The sequence below is a fragment of the Adiantum capillus-veneris genome, chromosome 21 (assembly GCF_014529385.1).
Source record: "Adiantum capillus-veneris isolate H3 chromosome 21, ASM1452938v2, whole genome shotgun sequence".
Lineage (NCBI taxonomy): Eukaryota > Viridiplantae > Streptophyta > Polypodiopsida > Polypodiales > Pteridaceae > Adiantum > Adiantum capillus-veneris.
This window is the reverse complement of record NC_140951.1, coordinates 77,615,451-77,629,534: the sequence shown is the minus strand read 5'-3', so window position 1 is coordinate 77,629,534 and position 14,084 is coordinate 77,615,451. Positions and strand designations below refer to the sequence as shown.

The window sequence follows — 14,084 nt, the reverse complement described above, 5'->3', positions numbered from 1 at the left end:
GGTCGGTTAGAGTTTCCGTTTGTAGTTCGTACTCCTAGTTCTCATTTAAGAACGCTCCATCTAGGATTGAGGTGCTAGGGGTGTCCTTTGAGCTAGATGCAATGTTGCTTTTCTGGGGTTGGCCCTTACATTGCATTTCCAAGGGTTGGCCCTTAGCGGTTGCTAAGTCAGGAGCACTCGATTGCTCGCCTAGCAAGGATATTGACATAGGGGCTTTTGCTTTTAACTCTCTTCATTGCTCTGCCTTGCGTAAACTCTCGACTTCCTTTTCCCTTGCTGCAATGATATATCGCTCAACCTCTTGCACTTCGGCAAGGCTTCTACCATCGGGTAATATGACCTTGGAGAGGAATAAATCTGAAGAGTCAGGAGGTGCAATGCATGAAGTATTCACGTGCACATTCTCTAAGAGCATAGGCTCTACGTTGGTCATGAATGGAGAATTTACTTCCCCACCCCCCTCATTTACATCATTAGCTCCATGTTCAGAACGAGTGGCTCCACTAAAGGTTTCCTTCAAGCGGCTAAGCATGCTCTGGCCCGGACCATGGACCCATGGCATGCATGTCTTGGCTTGAGCTATCGGGATTAGGCATTGGGAAACCCTCCATGACGTCGTAGCCAGAGGAAGAGTCACTAGCCGCTATGTTCGGGTCTTGGTTTGTAATACCTTGGGTCCCGGCTGAGGGCTCGGAACCTAAGGTAGGTGGATATTGAGAACTCGCGTAAGTCAAAATTCTCTCTAGTTGCTCCGTCTCTAGCACACGACCAGAGCACAGATGCATGTGCCTTTGGCACCCTACAAGCGTCGATGAATAACCTCGAAGGTTAACCACTTACTTTTTTAGGCGTCCGTTTTCACTCGTTTTTTTATGTTTTTTAATGATCGATTTTTTTGATTAAAGTGTGTGATAGCTCAAAACGAGCGTATCACTTAGAGGGTCGTGGTGTGCTTTACAGCACAACGTTCGGTCACCTGAAGCTCTGCTGGTCCTCAAAAAAGTCGATTTTTAGCTATGTGTGAAGCTAAAATACGTAATTTTAAAGGACGACTGAGGCCTGAGCCTGGGCCTGAGCGTGAGCTTGGGTTTGGGTCTGGGCTTGGGTGTGGGAGATATTCTCGATCCCGGTCCTACCTTTATTTTATTTTTAATAAAATTCTAAAGGATAAGGTCGTCGCGGCCTGCGCGCGAGCACACACACACTCTACCTACCTACTTACAACTAATACACTTACTGTTATACACTAACACACTTCATTAGCTCTCACATATCTACTTCTTACTTACTGTACTTTGCATTACACAACAACCTTAATACTAATTCCTTATGACAGAGAAAACAAAGTAACCTTTCAAAACTTCATTAACAAAGAAATACACAATAGCAGCACAAAATCCTTCTTCTCAACACACACACTTTCCTTCCCTACCTTTCCCACAGTTAAAATTGCACCACAAAAGAAGCACAGAGTGCCATTCAAGCTTAGTGTGTGGCATTCCCCGGCAACGGCGCCAAAAATGTGCGCGTATGTCGCACGTGTCAATGCAAGGAACTTGCCGATACACTGTGTGCGAGCCACAAATGGCTCAAAGCACACAACAAGCCTAAACTAGTAAGCTCAAAGATGGTGATGGTGTGTCACTCACCGCTCTACACTTGCTGTCGTAGAGGATTCCTCACCACGAAGAAGAAGGAGACGCCGCTACGCCGCGCTCAACCGCCTCACTGCCATCGTGCCGCCGCAATGCTCGATCGCACTCTCTCTCTCTCTCTCATGCACACACACACACACACACACAAGGAGATGATGAAGAAGAAGATTGAGATGGAGCAAGAGTACTCTTCAATTGCACAAATGAGAGAATGAGTGAATTTTAGGTTTTGTTGACTTTTATATGAGCTCGCCCCATTCACACTTGGGCGCCCATGCTTAGCCAACTAATCCCTTGAATGTTCCAGTTAGAGTGCGTCTCTCATCGGCGATCTACAAAGTTTGGTTGCGATCTGACAAGGTACCAAAATCACAATCCATCATGTACCAGGTCAAAAAAACTGTAAGAACTACATAATGTAAAGAATGAGGATGCAAGAGAGCTACACAAGACAAGCACAAAGCACACAGAGATGGAAAGCTTCTTCTTCTTCTTCTCAGAAAAGAGAGTACAAAATGACTAAGTGCTAAAGCTGAAAAGTAGCACATATGTACATGCGGTCACTAAGTGTGAACTCGCTAGAAGTGTACTAGACTGGCACTATAAGTGTAGTCCAGCTGTAGAATCACTGGCAGAGATCCTCCGTGTCGATCACCTAACGCGCCGGTGAGTAAATGCCGTAAGCGGCCAAGACCCGTAGTGGATGCCAGCTCAAGGTGTAGAGCTCGACATCTCAACACATAAATAGGTCGCCCTAAGGTCTAATAACACTCTCCTATGGTCAAAATGTTAAAAAAAATGATTTAAGCACTCAAGCTTGAGCCATTGGGAATCTAGCCAGAGTCCATTTTAGATGGAGAATCCTGTAAGTTTGGCCATGTAGATAGATATGATAACTTTCTAATCCAGCAGGATTCTAAATCATGAAAATTTTGTAAATAATAGGAAAAATTACCAAAATACCCCTTAAATTTGTGAAAATTCCCAAAGTACCCCCCATAATTTGTCATAAATATCCAAAATGCCCTTCAATTTTTCCAAAATTCTCGAAATACCCCTCGTTGTGAGAGTAAATCTCTCCAAAAACAAAAAAGTTTGTAGCTTTTCATAAGAAGAGTGATTGTCTACCATACAAGACGCTAAAACTAAGATTTGAGTTGGTTTGGAGATGAATTGCTTTATTATTTTTAGACATAATTGCCTTTTTTTTGCGAGATAATTTACGATAAATTACATGCTAAGCACTCAAAAACGGATCTCAATTGTCAAACAAGAATAAAAATTAGAAAATGTTGAAAAATCCAACGAAAATTAATAAAGGGTATTTTGGAAATTTTTGAAATTTGAGGGATATATTGAAAATTTCCACAAATGAGAGGGGTGATTTGGTAATTTTCTCTAAATAATAATAGGGTTTAAATTAATATAAGGATCATAAATCTTGCTCTTATACCATTGTTTGTGGTGGTTTGTTGGGGGGGGGGGGGGGGGGGGGGGGGGGGGGGGGGGGGGGGGGGGGGGGGGGGAGGAGAGAGAGAGAGAGAGAGAGAGAGAGAACTCGATTCAAGACAATGAGCAACACTGAATGATAACGATTAGTAAAGGCATGAAAATGTACATAAGGGGTGTCTTATAGAGCTCCAATGATATGTATATGGCATCGCTTAAAGTGTCAATGTGATGTGACTTCTTATTCAACAATGTCAAGTGGAGAGAGCTAGAATAGAGGTGTATCTCATAGAGTTAACAAAAAACCACCAATTAGCACGCTTTGCAACCATGAAATCGAGGAAGAACAAACAAAAACAATATCAAAAGGCAATAAGCAAAACAAAAAACGAAGAAAGGAACGAGAGCACCAAAAATGCAAGACGAAACCAAAAAAAAAAAGGGAAAAACCGAAACAAAACCACAATCGAAACATGTGTCCATTTAACTCCTACATTCATTCAAAAAGAGAACAAGACTCACCGCAAATGTGTCAAGGAGTGGAACAAATAACTACAAACTCTATCAAAATGCCCCCCCCCCCCCCCCCCCCCCCCCCCCCCAAAACACCAAAAAAATCACAATCGTTCATCATTGGGGAAGGAGTTTGAGCACACAATCGACTTGCAAAAATTGCATAGATCATGGTGTGGAGCAAATAGAGTCTTCCGTCCACCCCAGTACCATTGTCATCAAAACGTTAGCAAGACTATCAGCGAATGAGCATCGGTCATCACCAATGGTGTGATGGCGAATGAGTACCGGCTATCACCAATCAATAGTCATCAGAATGTCCGCAAGACGATCAGCGAATGAGCACTAGCCATCACCTATGCATGTGTGTGTCCAAAAGTGCAACCGGCCATCACCAATCAATAGTGAACATGAACGCCGCATATGTGCACCATCTCTCTCTCTCCCTCTCTCTCTTCTCTTATGATTGTTACTACGACGTTATAAACTTCTCTCTCTCTCACACACACACATGCCCTCTTGAGAATTCATTGGTTTCAAAACTTCTCTTCTCTCTCTCTCTCTCTCTCTCTCTCTCTCTCTCTCTCATCTCACAGGCCCTTGCGAGAATTCATTGGTTTCAAGTGTTTTTGGTATCATGGTATGGGTTCGAATCGTGGGCGCAAAGGGGGGGGGGGGGGGGGGGTGTTGGTGATGGAAGACTAAGGTTGGGTTCACACTAGGTGGCGGAAGAGAAATGCAAAGGGGCGTCAATGCTCCATGACAAAAATTGATTGGTTGGAGTTGAGGCATTCTTCCGCCGGGCCCTGCATTTTTCTTCCGCCCCCCCCCCCCCCCCGGAAGAGTTGATGGCCTCTCTCAGCCCCCTTCGCCTTTTTATTGTTCCTCCTCCACACTGTTCACACTAGGTGGCGGCAGATTTGCGAAAGCTTGTTTCTTCCGCCGGTTCAGTCTGAAAACAGCTGTGACGCCCTCGTTCGGGGCGTCGCGGAAAAGGGGCAGCGCCGGCTCACCTGCGATGCAAACGGGACCTGCAGGCAAGCAAACGCACATACAAGAACGCAACTTGAAAACTGAACGCACGAGGGACACGAGAGCGAGGGACGCGAACGAATGATCAATATAATAAGAAAGTGCCGAATACAAGGGACGCAAGTAATCGCATGAAAACGGGGCTGGCAAGTTGGGAGAAGTGGCACATACTTCCCTTATATACACCCCCGGGTTGAGAGAGCTTGACGCCCACGTCAAGCCGGGGTTTTGAGAAGTGCCGATACAAAAGTTGATGCCGAGGTTTTGGGGTGGATATTTACAAGGGGGGGAGTGAAGTGTTGCCAAAAATGTCTAGCTACCTAGGGTGATGCTAGTTACAAGTGGGGGGGAGGACTACTCTATGTTGTTGTCATGTAGTGTGTTGTCCTCCTCTTCAGTTGGCATGTTGTAGAAGTGCAGCACAAGGGGTCTTCCGAGTCGAAGTATGATTTCTTCACGTACCCAAGTGCATTCTGTCATGGGGCGATTGCGCCATATGACATAGAAAAGTTGTCCCCGGCGCCCAAAACGCGACTTTAGGATGGCCTCCGGCTCATGTGGCGGGCCATCCTTTACATATTCGGGGAGGCTTCTACCATAGGTGTTATCCGGCATGAACCTTTTGAGTAGACTTACATGGAAGGCGTTGTGGATGTTGATGTGGGATGGGAGATCCAGCTTGTAGGTGATGTCGTTGTAGGACTTGAGCACTTTGTATGGCCCATAGTAGCGGTGGTTGAACTTCGGGGAGAGGCCTGGAGGGAGGGTGATATTCTGGGAGCTGACAAGGACTAAGTCACCTTCTTGGAAGAGTTCGGCAGGCCTTCGCTTTTGGTTGGTGTATTTGGCGATGCGTACCTTGCTTTGCTCGAGACTCTTCTTTGCCCTTTGCATGCGGGTTTGCCATTGTTGAAGAAACTCTTCACATTCCAGATCCTGGGCATGCACATCGCCGGTTGCCAGTGCAAGAGGTGTGATGACTTCTTTACCTGTGGAGAGCTCGAAGGGGGTGTAGCCAGTGTTGCTATGGATGGAGTTGTTGTAGTGGAATTCCAGGACGTCCATGTATTCGGACCAATCCTTCTGATCTGCCTTGACGTAGCTGCGGATGTAGTCTTCTATGCCTTGGTTGACTCTTTCAGTTTGGCCATCGGTTTCTGGGTGGTAGGCGGAGGAGAAGCGGAGCTGGGTGCCTAGCAGCTTGAAGAGCTCGCGCCAGAGGTCGCTGAGGAAGCGGGTGTCGCGATCAGAAACTATGGCTAAGGGGAGGACGTGGTATTTGAAGACTTTGGCGAAGAAGTGTTTGGCGACCTGGTAGGCGGTGACGGGAGGCTTTGCAGGTATAAAGTGGGCTTGCTTGGTGAAGTAGTCGACGACCACCATGATGGTAGTGTGGCCGTGGGAGGGGGGGAGGTCGACGATGAAGTCCATACTTACCATGTCCCAAGGCCGGGAGGGTGTTGGCATGGGGTGGAGGAGGCCAGCAGGCTTGACTCTTTGAGCTTTGACCAGTTGACAGGTTGGGCAGGTGCGCACGTAGTTGATTACGTCGTCCTTCATTTTTGGCCACATGTAGTGTTGATGGAGTTTGTCATAAGATCTCTTATGGCCCCCATGTCCAGCTAGCTTGCAGTCATGAGCCTCCCACATGAGGTCTTTCTTTAGCTCTGGATCATTGGGGATGTAGATTTTTCCATGCGCGTAGAAGAGGTTATCTTTGACTTCAAAGAGACCCACTGCCGCTTTCCCAGAGATGTGGTCATTGAGCATGCGGAGGACAACAGGATCAGATTTTTGAGCGTCGAGGATGCGTTGGCATAGGGTGCTGGTTGCTGTGGAGATGGTGGTGAGGGTGGGCATCCAACTGAGGGCATCTGGCATGACATTTGTGGTTCTTGGTTTGTGAATGATGTCGATGTCGTATTCTGCCAGTGTGTCTTGCCACCTAGCTTGCTTGGGGGTGATTTTGGGCTGTTTCTGGAAGTACTTGAGGGAGATATTATCTGTGTAGACCTTTGTGTGCTTGTCTTGGACATACTGTCGCCACTTTCGGAGGCAGTGGACGGCAGCGAGCATTTCCCTCTCATGTGTAGTCCATCTTGTTTCTACATCTGTGAACTTGTGAGATTCGTAGGCGATGGGCTAATGCTCTTGCATGAGGACTCCACCAATGGCACCATCGGAGGCGTCTGTATGCACTTCAAATGGTTTGGTGAAGTCGGGCAGTCGGAGGACAGGGGTACTACACATGGCGATCTTCAGGTTCTCAAAGGCTTCTTCTTCTTTAGAGGTCCACTGAAAGGGTTTGTGGCCTTTGGTTAACTCTGTCAGTGGCGCAGCAATCTTGCTGAAGTCGCGGATGAAACGGCGTGTGTACTGACAGAAGCCCACAAACTCTCAGACTTCTTTGATTGATGTCGGAGGGGCCCACTTGATGACGGCGTTGACTTTCTTGGGGTCCACCATAATACCTTCTGATGTGACGATGAAGCCAAGGAACTCGATTTTCTGGACAGTAAACTCACACTTCTCCAGCTTGGCATAAAGTTGGTGTTCGCGGAGGCGCTGGAGTACTGCGGCGACATGCTTCTGGTGCTCTTCTAGAGTCTTGCTGTAGATGAGTAGATCGTCAATGTAAGTAATGAGGAAGTCATCGATCATGTCCCGGAAACTGTCATGGATTATTCTGCAGAAAGTGCCCGGACCGCTGGTGAGACCGAACCCCAGGACCATCCATTCCCAGGAGCCGTAGCGTGTGCGGAATGCCGTCTTCGGGATGTCCTTAGAGGCGATTCGGACTTGGTGATAGCCTGAGCGGAGGTCGATGCACGTGAAATATTGGGCACCCTGTAGTCTGTCCAGAAGATCTTCCATTAGGGGGACTGGGTACCAGTTCTTGATAGTTATCTTATTAGGGGCCAGATAATCCACGCATAGTCGCATCGAGCCGTCTTTCTTCTTGACGAACAGGACTGGGGCCCCGAAAGGAGAGCTGCTGGGTAGGATGAAACCTTGATCCTCTAATTCTTGTAGTTGCTTCTTGAGCTCTTTGAGCTCGGTGTCGTTCATGCGGTAGGGGGCCTTCGCTGGGGGTGTGCTTCCTGGGATGAGGTCAATTTCATGTTGAATTTGACGGGGAGGGGGTAGGCCAGGGGGAAGTTCGGGAGGCATGACATCTTTGTACTTCTGGAGGATGGGGGTAAGGGAGGGGTCACCCACTTTGGCCTGCTCGATGGTGATGGAGTTGAGCCTTGCTGTGGGCTGCTCCTTTGCTTGCATGATGCAGAGGTGAACCTGAGCTCCTTTCTTGAGAGCCCTCTCTGCTTGCTTTGCACTCATGAGGTTGAGTTTGGGGGACGAGTATTTTGGGAGTTTCTGTTTGCCTTTCATCACTGCTAACTGCGCAGGGTCCTGGCGGTTGATGGGGGGGGGGTTTTTGGTTTGTAGATGCGCCTGACGGGTGAATGCCTGCTGCGTTGTGAGTCTGGCGCCTTGTACTGTCACTGCTTTGCCTTGATTATTCAGCAGTAATTGATCCACCTTCATGCCTAGGAGTGCAATGAGGTACTTGTCGTTGAAGGACAGACCAATGATTGCCTCAAAGTCGTCCATTGGGACCACTATGAAGTCAAGGCGACATGTGAATTCACCCATCTCGATCCTGACTTGACGGGCTGCCTTTACGTTGCTATCCTTTCCTTGGGCAAACTTAACTGTAGTTTCATTGACGGTGGTGAGGCGTAGGCCCAGGCGAGCGGCGCACTGCGGGGATAGAAAGTTGTGTGTAGCGCCTGAGTCTACCATGATCCATTGTTGCTGGGTCCCAATTGTTGCCTGGACATACAAGTTCTGAATGTCCGTGATAGCTGCTGCCATGCATTGAGGGTGGAGGGATACTGCTCCAATCCGAAGTTGTTGGTCAGCACTAGGGTCATCCGTTTCTTCTATTCTTCGTTGGGGGGGGGGGGAGGGTGGTTCTTCGATTTGGATGGTGTTGGCTCTGCTAGAGGATGTTGAGGCATAATTGCGCTTGCGCACACAAGCGTAGTTGGGGCCGTGAGCAATTCGGCAGTCACTGCACCAGACGCGATCGTGGTGCGTATTGTTATTATTGCCGTGGTAAGTGTGGGGGACAAAACTGGTGGACATGGTGTTGTAAGAGTTGATCGCAACAGAGCTGCGGGGGATTAAGGCGGCATTTTCGCGGCCGAATCCAGGGTTGGCATTGGGTGGTGTTGGGCGAGGAACATTGTTTCTGTTATTCTGTACAAATTCGCGGCCTTGCCCGGCGGGTGGGTTGGGCCGGTGGTTGGGGGCAAAATTGTTGGTGCGAGGGTTATTTGGAGGCAAACCTGGTGTGGGGTTTGTGTCGCGTAGCTTTTCTGCCATATTGGCGGCCACTTCCCAGGTGTTGGGATTCTGTTTTTCGACCTCTCGACGGGCCCAGTGCTTAAGGCCGTACAGGAAACCATGTAGCCTGTCTGCTGTGTGCATCAATGGGAGTTGGAGCATGAGTCGACGGTATTTGACAATGTATTCTGATATGTGGCTGTCCTGGCGTAGATCGCGCCACGAATCTCTGATTTTGTTGCCCTCATTCTCTGGGACAAAGTAGCTGAGCATGTCTCTTTGTAGGTCCTCCCAGTCCTCCCAGCGCTTTGATTGCTGTTCAGTGAGGAACCATACATAGGCGTCGTCGGCCAGAAAGGTTTTGGCCACTTGCACATATCTGCGTCTGTCTATGTTGTTCCACCGCATGTAGTCTTCTACCTCGCTGAACCACTTGTTGAGTTCCAGTGAGGTGCGGTTGCCTTTGTATTTCTCTCGAGGATTGGGCTTGAATTTTCCCAGTTTGTTTTCGTCTTCTAGATGTCTGTCAGGGCTGTAGTAGCGTCTTTGACTTTGATCATCCTGATAATCTTCGTCTTCGGGTCGCGGTCGTCTTTGTGTGTTACGCCGCGTGTTGACATTGCTGGGGCCAGGTCGGTCTTCGTATCGTTGACCTAGCTGTGTTTGAAACAATTCGCCCAGGTTGGCCGACATTAAGTTGATCTGTTGTTCCACGGAGGCCATGATGCGGGCCTCCAGTCTTCTTTCTATTGTGTCTTGGGCATCTTGTCGTGTTTTCGTTTTCTTCTTCTTCTTCTCCTTCTTATTCAGATCAGGCTCGGTTCTGTATCCGTCATCATATTCTTGATCTCCAGCCATTTCTGTACTTTTGTGGCCGAAGCCGAAAAAAAAAACTCAAAAATGTCGAAAACTGAAAAACTGCGAGAAAAAATGTTGAAAACTGAAAAACTGCGAGAAATGGCTTGAAAACGTTGAAAAACTATGAAACAACGCAAAACAGGGTCCAAAACGACGAAAACCGTGAAAAACGGCTCAAAAACGATGAAAACTGGTCCCAAACGGTGTAAAACGGGGCAAAACGAGATAAAACGTTGAAAAACGATGGGGAACGTGGAGAAACGCGTCAAAACGGGGCAAAACGAGCCAAGAATGCGGAGAACGCGGTGAAAACGGGACGAAACGCGGGTCAAACGAAGCAAAACGGTGAAATACTGTGGGGAACGTGGAGAAAACGTAAGGAACGGGGCAATCACGCAAGGGACGTGGTGAAACGGGGCAACACGGGCCGAGAAAGCGGAGAAAACGTGGAAAAACGAGGCAGACGGGCCGAAAACGTGGTGACAACCATGGGCCACGGGCCGACGTCGGGTCGGCGGGGACTCGAGCCGAAGCTTTGATACCAAGTGTGACGCCTTCGTTCGGGGCGTCGCGAAAAAGGGGCCGCGCCGGCTCACCTTCGATGGAAACGAGACCTGCAGGCAAGCAAACGCACATACAAGAACGCAACTTGAAAACTGAACGCAAGAGGGACACGAGAGTGAGGGACGCGAACGAATGATCAATATCATAAGAAAGTGCCGAATACAAGGGACGCAAGTAATCGCATGAAAACGGGATGGCAAGTTGGGGGAAGTGGCACATACTTCCCTTATAACAGCCTAAAGACAAAGATGAGAGGCATTGGTTTCAAGCGTTTTCTGTATCACGGTATGGGTTCGAATCCAGGGCGCATCAAAATAGATAAAGTTGTGGGGGATGTTGGTGATGGAAGATGAGAGGTACTAAAGACAAAGAGAATACGCTCTCAGACATACTGGATCTATGCGTGCAAGTGTGTTAGGGTTTTGGTGTCTGCACTAGAGATCTGCATTTTGCTGAAATGAGTTTTCGAGCAGTTGTTGACATCAAAGACATGTGAGCTCTACATTGCAGCTCGCCTTCTCCTCTGCAGCAAAGTCGTCTTCAGCAGCTTGTTTTCCTCTCCGCGAGCAAGATCTGTTGTCTTTCTCAATTGTTCAGTCGTTTTAAGCTTTTCATCAGAGCTTCCATGGTCGATAACGGTCCTTGATGGTTGTTTGCAATCGCTGGCAGACTTCTCTGTGTAAGAGTCCTCCATACTGGTTTCCTGAGTGTTTTTCCTTACCAAAATTTAGCATCACGGCTATCGTTTGTCCAAAATTCAGCTCTGCATTAAGTAGCTCATGAACATTGCCTGCTTTTTTTGCAACCTTTTCAGGTACATCGCCAGTAGCTTGCCTGTCAGCACCCAAATTTTCCTGCTTCACTTATGAGCTACCCTCATTTTTATGGCCAACAATGATGGCGACCAACGCGTTCTTGCCACTGCTCAGCACATTGTGAGGACCCTGGGCAAAAATGAGCATATGACAGAGGACATGCTAAGGATCTTCTCCAATTTTGACGACCGCTTTTCCAACATGAATGACTTTGCTCCAGAAGCCAGAGGCCCTTCTCCATCAGCTGTATCTGCCATCATACAGAAAATGGGGGAACGCTTGAATTTTGCAGAAGAAGTCATAAGGAGGCGAACCTCCGATGCCACTATGATTTGGGATAGTCCACCACAGGATGCACTTAATTACATTAAGGCAGTGGATGAGGTACTAAGTTTGATGGTTCCTCTTTCTGGGCCTTGGAATGAAAAAGCCATGCTCGATCGCGCACATCGCGTGCTTGAAATTGCTGCTGGGCGGTTAAAAGATGAGTTCAACCATTTACTTGTCACTAATAGTGAGGCCGTCGATGTAGATTGGCTCTTATCTTGTGCAAGTGAGCCTCCTGTGCCCTCAAACCATGGAGGTGAACACGGTCGAGCAGGAGCTGTCTCTGATTCATCAGATGACGATGATGATAATGAAGACATCCCAGTAGCACATCCCGTTACTGAATTCACTGCAGTGTTTGATCCAATTTCTCCAGATAGAGTGAAAGACTTGAATGTGATTGCTCAGCGCATGGCTAGAGCAGGCTACAGTAGAGATTGCAGCCAGGTTTATATGAGTGTGCGCAAGAGCGTCCTTGAGCAGAGCTTGTATAGACTAGGACTAGAGAAGGTTAATCCTGAAGCGATTCAGAAAATGAGTTGGGAGGCGCTTGAGGTAAAAATAAAGAAATGGATACAGGCACTGAAAGTGGCAGTAAAGGTGGTGTTTTCAGCAGAGAAGAAGCTGTGTGACAATGTGTTTGTTGGGATGAGCCCCCAAAGGGAGAACTCTTTTCTAGAGCTAGCTTCTGGTGCCCTGATGCAGTACTTGGCTTTTGGGAAAGCTGTTGCAGCTATCCGGCGCACTCCCGAGAAGCTTTTCAGGATTCTTGACATGTATGAAATAATCAAAGAGCTCTTGGGTGACATCAATATGGTGTTTTGTGATGATATATGCGAAAGTACTAGGGCAGAGGTTAGGGCAGTCCTTGCACAGCTTGGGGAAGCTGCACTCGGAACACTGCAGGAATTTGAGATGGCTATCCAAAGAGATGCATCCAAAATCCCCGTCGTAGGTGGGGCCTTTCATCCTTTGACACGGTATGTAATGAATTACATCAAGTTTTTGGTCGATTACACAAACACTCTAGAGCATCTTTTGAAAAACAAGAGAAGAGAAGTGCCCAAGTCGCTGGGTGTGGAAACTTTTGGTCTTTCAGACACGCTTGTGGAGAATCGGAGCCGAGAGGCTGAACGGCTTTCCCCTCTAGCTGTTCAGATAATGTGGTTAATTGTCTATTTGGAAGGGAATTTGGAAGCAAAGTCTAAGCAGTACATGGATCAGTCCATGGCTCTTTTATTTCTTATGAACAATGTGCATTATATTGTTCAGAAGGTGAAACAATCGGAGTTGTCCGTCTTATTAGGTGATGGATGGTTGCGTAAGCATACTGGCCAAGTGCGTGTTTACGCAGCAAACTATGTGAGAACAGCATGGAAGACCGTCTTTGCATGTTTAAGAGATGAAGGACTTGCTTCCAATGGGAGATTGTCTACTGGGGTTTCAAGAGTTGCTATCAAGGACAGGTTCAAAAACTTCAATAATGCCTTTGAAGAGGCTTGTGCTGCACAGTCATCCTTCATCGTGCCCGATCCTCAACTACGGGAAGAGCTACGGATAGCCATTGCGGAGAAGCTGATTCCGGCGTACCGGATGTTTGTTGGGCGCTATGGGAACTACCTAGAGGCAGGCAGACAGCCTGATAAATATTTGAGATATTCTCCAGATGATTTGGAAAATCATGTGATTGATCTTTTTGATGGTCCTACTTGAGCCGGTTGTGGAAGAGGTGTTCAAGATGTGTGTGCGCAGCTACTACAAGTTTACACTATATGGTGGATAGAGCTTGTATTATAAGCACAGCACTTGATGTGGTGCTGATTGTATGAGTAGGTCATCTCTACTTTATTTTCTTCCTGTTTTGATTTAAGGGTATTTCATATGTGTGCATGTTATACTAGGTGTTTCATCTCAATGTATCAAATTATGGCTATTATCTCTTGTTAATTTCAACCAAAAGCTGCTGCATCCTTTTTGCTGTTGCTCTGGCAATGCACATCAAATGTGAATTTATTTCTGGCTATTATTGAGTTCGAATGTTTAAGTTGTTGATTTGAGTTTTTGTTGTGGCTACATGTCAATGTGCCGGTGGTGGGCGATTTCTAATTTAATTATATTCTGTCGGAAACTGTTATACATAATGATTGTATAGTGCTGTTGCTTTATTGCAATTGAGGTGAGATGCTCTACCCAAAGAGCATAGTGCAGTTGGTTGATGTAACCCCAGGATTGAGGGTTCGAGGCTTATGGCCTGGGCTCGAGGGGTGTTAACAGTTTCTCCATATGTGTCCGGTTGTAAATATGCATACATGTGTAAAGTTCTCCCAGCTGTCTTTCCCTGGTGCTGATGGTACAAAAAAAAAGTAAAAAAAATGAAATGCTCTAGTTACAACCAATGTTTGTTTTTGTTGAGCTGCATTCAGCTTCCAGTTGCATAACTTAATTACAGTACAGGAAACTGTTGGTGCTATGTGCTAGGGTGTTCAATTGGCCAAATCTTGTTGTGCTTATGAAAGCAGCA

The 14,084-nt window shown here is 47.3% G+C and overlaps 1 protein-coding gene and 1 pseudogene across 2 annotated transcripts; one reads left to right on the top strand and one right to left on the bottom strand.

Annotated features, from left to right (window-relative positions):
- Positions 1–7,046: 7,046 nt before the first annotated feature.
- Positions 7,047–9,857, bottom strand: LOC147431191 (uncharacterized). Its single transcript, XM_086493636.1, has one exon. It carries the CDS (start codon positions 9,855–9,857, stop codon positions 7,047–7,049), a length of 2,811 nt encoding a protein of 936 aa, XP_086349762.1.
- A 950-nt stretch (positions 9,858–10,807) lies between these two features.
- Positions 10,808–13,545, top strand: LOC147431190 (exocyst complex component EXO70B1 pseudogene; annotated as a pseudogene). Its single transcript, XR_015185676.1, has 2 exons — positions 10,808–11,100; positions 11,236–13,545. The product of XR_015185676.1 is annotated as an exocyst complex component EXO70B1 pseudogene (transcript).
- Positions 13,546–14,084: the final 539 nt, after the last annotated feature.

Excerpts from the sequence above, each read along its gene's own strand:
- LOC147431191 (XM_086493636.1), bottom strand. The coding sequence starts at position 9,857 with ATGGCTGGAGATCAAGAATATGATGACGGATACAGAACCGAGCCTGAT.